The following is a 6,856-nucleotide window of genomic DNA, read 5'->3' as shown; positions in this document are numbered from 1 at the left end:
TAGGGATTGGGCCTGCCCTCTGCCACCCGGGAGCAGGCCTAAGCCAGCAGGTCGTTATCTCCCGAGGGGTCCCAGACTGCGAGAGGGCACAGGCCGGGCTGGGGGACCCCCCGCCCCCCGAGTGCACAAATTTTTGTGCACCGGGCCTCTAGTTCCTATATAAAAGGGTAATATGCAAATTGACCCTAACAGCAGAACGACCAGTTGCTATGACGCACACTGATCACCAGGGGGCAGACGCTCAACGCAGGAGCTGCCCCCTGGTGGTCAGTGCGCTCCCACAGGGGGAGCTCTGCTTAGCCACAAGCTGGACTGATGGCTGTGAGTGCAGGGGTGGTGGTGGGAGCCTCTCCCACCTGCTCAGCAGCGCTAAGGATGTCTGACTGCGGCTTAGGCCCACAGGAGCGGGCCTAAGCCACAGTTGGACATCCCTCGAGGGCTCCCAGGCAGCCAGGGGATGTCTGACTGCCAGCTTAGGCCCGATTCCCTGGGGAGCAGGCCTAAGCTGGCAGGTGGACATACCCGAGGGGTTCCAGACTGCGAGAGGGTGCAGGCCAGGCTGAGGGACCCCCTGAGTGCATCGGGCCTCTAGTTAATTATATATTAGTGAATAGCAGTACAGCAGATGTTGTCTTATTCTATCCCCTTATTTGTGAAGCTGAAACAGTGAACAACTAATTAAAGTCACTGAAAAGAGTAAAGTTTATATGTATAAGATTGTATTGGATATTTTATAAAAATAATAATGAATTTAAGATAAATATAATATGTAGTGACAACTTTAATCCTAATCCACATGTGAGAAGGGTGGGCTAGAAGAAAGAGGGGAGGAGAGAGGTAGTCTGGAATAATGAATTACCTGGCAAGGGATCTGGGTTGTTCATTACTATTACATACTATACAGTACATAGACTGATCAAACCTCTAACCCCTCCATCCATCTTAGGTCAACTCTGTATAAGAATTGAGGACAACTCTTTTTCTCTCTGATTATATCTTTTCTGTTTCAAAAATTGGCTTTTTCTCTAATTATCTTGATAAAACTCAAGACTCTGGTTTGAAGTGAACTAACCATACAATTATAGGCTGTTTGGTCTGGTTTGATTTGAAGTAGGAAAAAGGAGTGTCCTACATGATCTGTCCCATATTGTTAGAGTTCTCTGAATTGGGATTGGAGCTGTCAGTTCCAGCTAGTAGAAAGTGTAACTTTATTACTTGATTTTCTGCTGTTTGTTCCTTTTGTTCACATACTTTGGAGGTTTTAATTGGTGTGGGATTCGGGCATTCCTGGGTACTGTCATAGCATCTGACAATAGTCCAATCTCACCAATGTTTTTAATGAGTTCACACATACTTGTCAGTCTAAATTTTTTACAGAATAAAAATGTTTGACAGAACATCACTGTTAGGCAGTTTTGCAGCAGGCAGACAGGCAGTCAATATCAAGTAGAAATTCAGGGAGACTAGGTTAAATGCTCCAGAAGAGAGACTCATTTGTGAGACATTGATTTTCTTTTTTGTCTTTATAGGTTGCTATGGTGACAGACTATGGAGCCTTTATCAAAATCCCAGGCTGTCGGAAGCAAGGTGGGAGCCTATAACTTGAAATTTAGCCTTCCCACCGCATTGCCTTTGCTGTCACCCCCACCACATCCTAATTATAGGCTCTACATTTTTAGGTAGTTTTGTTTTTGTGTAGAGATATGAATACAGACAAGTAATGACAGTTAATTTTTAGCTTATCATAACTCAGAAGAATGGTGCTCTCTGACTTGGAGGGATGGTTGGCGTTTAGCTACTTTGGTTCACTTCTGGAACCAGCTCTTCCCCAAATTTAACCTGTGACCCCAGGCAAGTCACTTGACCTCTTTGGTCTTGGGATTTGGGGGAGGGCAAGATACTTACTCCCTAAGGCTAACATCGTGAGTTTTCCATTTATGCACACGGAAAGGAAATAGTATTATAACCAATACAAATATATATGTTAAATGCTTTAAATTTTTTTTACATATTAATAGGTTCAAATGTTTGTGGAACATTTTTGGAGAATCTGTTTTACGTGTATAATCTTATTTGTTTCTCAAAACACTCGTAAGTAGAAAAAGCAAGTTTTATAGACTGGTAACCTGCTCAGAGTGATTTAGCTAGGTAATAGCACAGGCAGTACCAGAACCCAAGTCTCCTGATTTCTAGCCTCATGGGCTTTCTACTGCATCACACTGCTAGTGGATCCAAAGACTCAACTTGTTAATTTCTTGTGCTAAAATAAATTAAAGATTGTAATGGAAAAAATGCCACCATAAGATATTATTAGAAGAAAATGTAGAATAATACTGCATAAACGTAAAAAGCTGCATTGCAAAAATTATCATAAGCGAAGTTGAGACAAAGAATTTGTCATACTATGACAAAGGACTCATAAAAGAACGGTGAAGTAGGAAAAGGAGCCAAGGCTATGAAAAGAATTCACAGGGGAAAAAATAGCAGTTGATTAATAAATAGCTTAAAAGATGCTCATTTTCATTCAATATTGATTTAAAAAATAACGTAAACAGTGGTACGTCCATACAATGGAATACTGCTCAGCAATGAAAATGAAGTATTGATATGCGCAACAATCTGGATCAATCTCCAGAGAATTCATGTGATTGAATAAGTTATTCCCAAAAGATTATACACTTTGCTATTCCATTTATATAACATTTTTTATTTTTAAATAATTTTTTATTGATTTCGTTTTAGCCTTCCCACCGCATTGCCTTTGCTGTCACCCCCACCACATCCTAATTATAGGCTCTACATTTTTAGGTAGTTTTGTTTTTGTGTAGAGATATGAATACAGACAAGTAATGACAGTTAATTTTTAGCTTATCATAACTCAATCCGCAGGTCGACGCTCTATCCACTGAACAAAACAGCTAGGGCTATAACATTCTTTTTAAAAACAGTTTTATTGAGCACGGCAGGTGTTGCTCAGTGGTTGAGTGTCAACCTATGAACCAGGAGGTCATATTTTGATTCCTGGTCAGGGCACATGCCCAGTTTGCTGGCTTGATCCCCAGTAAGGGCTATGCAGGAGGCAGCTGATCAATGATTCTCTCTCATCATTGATGTTTCTATCTCTCCCTTTCCCTATCTGGGTTGTTCATTACTATTACATACTATACAGTACATAGACTGATCAAACCTCTAACCCCTCCATCCATCTTAGGTCAACTCTGTATAAGAATTGAGGACAACTCTTTTTCTCTCTGATTATATCTTTTCTGTTTCAAAAATTGGCTTTTTCTCTAATTATCTTGATAAAACTCAAGACTCTGGTTTGAAGTGAACTAACCATACAATTATAGGCTGTTTGGTCTGGTTTGATTTGAAGTAGGAAAAAGGAGTGTCCTACATGATCTGTCCCATATTGTTAGAGTTCTCTGAATTGGGATTGGAGCTGTCAGTTCCAGCTAGTAGAAAGTGTAACTTTATTACCTGATTTTCTGCTGTTTGTTCCTTTTGTTCACATACTTTGGAGGTTTTAATTGGTGTGGGATTCGGGCATTCCTGGGTACTGTCATAGCATCTGACAATAGTCCAATCTCACCAATGTTTTTAATGAGTTCACACATACTTGTCAGTCTAAATTTTTTACAGAATAAAAATGTTTGACAGAACATCACTGTTAGGCAGTTTTGCAGCAGGCAGACAGGCAGTCAATATCAAGTAGAAATTCAGGGAGACTAGGTTAAATGCTCCAGAGAGAGACACATTTGTGAGAAATTGATTTTCTTTTTTGTCTTTATAGGTTGCTATGGTGACAGACTATGGAGCCTTTATCAAAATCCCAGGCTGTCGGAAGCAAGGTGGGAGCCTATAACTTGAAATTTAGCCTTCCCACCGCATTGCCTTTGCTGTCACCCCCACCACATCCTAATTATAGGCTCTACATTTTTAGGTAGTTTTGTTTTTGTGTAGAGATATGAATACAGACAAGTAATGACAGTTAATTTTTAGCTTATCATAACTCAATCCGCAGGTCGACGCTCTATCCACTGAACAAAACAGCTAGGGCTATAACATTCTTTTTAAAAACAGTTTTATTGAGCACGGCAGGTGTTGCTCAGTGGTTGAGTGTCAACCTATGAACCAGGAGGTCATATTTTGATTCCTGGTCAGGGCACATGCCCAGTTTGCTGGCTTGATCCCCAGTAAGGGCTATGCAGGAGGCAGCTGATCAATGATTCTCTCTCATCATTGATGTTTCTATCTCTCCCTTTCCCTTCCTCTCTGAAATCAATAAAAGTATATTTAAAAAACAGTTTTATTGAAATAGGACTCACATACCATACATTTTACCCAAAGTGTACAATTCAGTAGTTTTTAGTATGTTCACAGAGTTTTGCAACAATCTCCACAGTCTAATTCGAGAACATTTTTGTTACCCCCCAAAAGAAATTCTTTACCTATTAACAGTCACTCTAAACTTCCTCCTTAGCCTTAGGCAACCAGTAGTTTACTGTCTGTGTTTATGTGATTGCACATGTGATCTTTTGTGATTGTCTTCTTTAACTTAGCGTGTTTTCAGGGTTTATCCGTTTTGTAGCATGCATCAGTACTTCATTTCTTTCTTTTGCCATTCCAAAATGTGGTATGGAATCAACAACCAGTTCTCTGATTCTCTGATTCTTTGATACCAATGAGGTATCCTACAATTCAATTCTGACACTAACTACCTGAAGGTGGCATCGGCCTCCACAGGTTTAAGGGCTTAGTCCCACAAGACTCAATCAGACGCTAGTTCCAAGTATCAAGTCCCCAACATTACCCACACATCTGACTAACTTGGCTATAAATTTAAAGGTTCCCATACTACCATCCCAAGTTTTAGTAAATTGCTAGAACAACTCAAAGAACTCAAGAAAATGCTATGGCTACTATCAGTTTATTATAAAGGACACCAATGAATAGCTAAATGAGGATGTATAAAGGGTAAGGTCTATAAAAGGGTCCCATGTGCAAGAACCTCTGTTTCTGTGGAGGTAAGGTGCATCATCCTTTCACCACGTGAATGTATTTGCCAACTCGGAAGCTCTCCAGACTTTATTGTTTAGGGGTTTTTATGGAGGCTCCACCATGTAGGCACAAGTGATTAGATCATTGACTGGGTGATTTGGTTCAATCTCCAGCCCCTCTTTTCTCCCTGGAAGTAAAAATGAGGCTGAACATTCTAACCTTCTAATCACATGATTTAGATCCTCTTGAAATTACCAGCCTCCATTTTCAAGTTCTTTAGGGGCCCACCAATAGTCACTTCATAGCATAAACTTGGATAAGGTTAAGAGGGGCTTGTTATAAATAAGGCATTCCTATCACTCAGGAAATTCTAAGAATTGGACAAAGATCAAATGTGGATATTCTGGTTGTGATAGTGTACTGTAGTTTTGCAAAATGTTTATCATTAGCCCTAGCCGGTTTGCCTTAGTGGATAGAGCGTCAGCCTGCAGACTAAAAGGTCCCGGGTTGCGGGCTCGATCCCCAGTAGGGGACGTGCAGGAAGCAGCTGGTCAACCATTCTCTCTCATCTTTGATGTTTCTATCTTTCTCTCCCTTTCCCTTCCTCTCTGAAATCATTAAAAATATGTTTTTAAAAAATGTTTATCGCCCTAGCCGGTTTGGCTCAGTGGATAGAGCGTTGGCCTGTGGACTAAAAGGTCCCGGGTTGCGGGCTCGATCCCCAGTAGGGGACGTGCAGGAAGCAGCTGGTCAACCATTCTCTCTCATCTTTGATGTTTCTATCTTTCTCTCCCTTTCCCTTTCTCTCTGAAATCAATAAAAATATATTTTTAAAAAAATGTTTATCATTAGAGGAAACTGGGTAAAGGGAACATAGGATTGCTCTAATATTTCTTTCATCAACAGGTGAATCAAATTATCTTAAAATATTTTTAAAAAGTGATTTAAAACATTCAAGCTTTTTGAGATTAATGAATATTTTTAAAAATTATTATGTTATTAATACCCAGTATTGGAAATGGGTATTTCCAGTAATAGTTTTACATTTTTAATGTGCTTAACCTTTAATTTAGCAATTCTGCAGAGAATTTAGTTTGTGATATAGCATTAGATAAATTATATACATCTATGAGTGGACAATGCAGATGAATGTTAACTGTACTATTCTTAGATACTTGGATGCTGGTGCCTTCCTCATTTTACCAGAAAAGATAAAATGGAAAGTTTTCACACAATTCTACCACACTGCTACCTGGCTGATGGCAGTTGTAAGACACCATTGATTATAAGAAACATTCTGATTTCAGAAATGTTAATAGTGTGTCTGTTTTTGGGAAGTGCTTCTTAGAATCGATGAAATAGGGTGAATCTCAATGTACTGAAATGGAAAGATAGCCAAGATAATAAAATGAAAGAGCATATTGCAGAAGAGTTTGTATGGCATGGCCCCCTTTATCCCCCCTTTAAAGCATATGTGCATATGCTTGTGTATTTTAAAAATTATTGCATACAGGGGTGGATAAAAGTAGGCTTACAGTTTTAATACAAATAAATAATACAATATTTAATAAATAATATAAAAATTCTCATACACTGTAAACCTACTTTTGCCAACCCCTATATGTTTAGTAGTGTCTAGAAGAATATCCAACAAATTGTTAATAATAATTACCTCTGAGCAGTTCAGTTTGCTAAAGAAAAGAAGAGATGTACATGGAAGAGGGATTTACACCTTTTGCAGTTTTTATTTTTTCTTTTTTTTAAATTTATTTTTATTTTTTTAAAATTAAATCTTTATTGTTCAGATTATTACAGTTGTTCCTCTTTTTTACCCCCATAGCTCCCCTCCACCCGA

At 39.0% G+C, this 6,856-nt stretch overlaps 1 protein-coding gene across 6 annotated transcripts in view; it reads left to right on the top strand.

Annotated features, from left to right (window-relative positions):
• The window catches only part of ZCCHC17 (zinc finger, CCHC domain containing 17), a 57,129-nt gene that overhangs the window by 14,898 nt on the left and 35,375 nt on the right, over nt 1–6,856 (top strand). For 3 of the 6 annotated variants that reach the window (XM_005875062.2, XM_014546769.1, XM_014546767.1), the window contains one exon: nt 1,530–1,587. The exons of 2 other annotated variants lie outside the window; for them this stretch is intronic. In XM_005875062.2, the coding sequence (XP_005875124.1) occupies nt 1,530–1,587 (58 nt within the window). Of the gene's footprint in view, nt 1–1,529; nt 1,588–3,786; nt 3,852–6,856 lie in introns of those variants that run through there. One more of the 6 variants, XM_005875058.2, reaches the window with a different exon arrangement.

The sequence above is a fragment of the Myotis brandtii genome, unplaced genomic scaffold (assembly GCF_000412655.1).
Source record: "Myotis brandtii unplaced genomic scaffold, ASM41265v1 scaffold456, whole genome shotgun sequence".
NCBI lineage: Eukaryota > Metazoa > Chordata > Mammalia > Chiroptera > Vespertilionidae > Myotis > Myotis brandtii.
The sequence above is the reverse complement of the archived record's forward strand: the minus strand, read 5'-3'. Positions and strand labels throughout refer to the sequence as shown.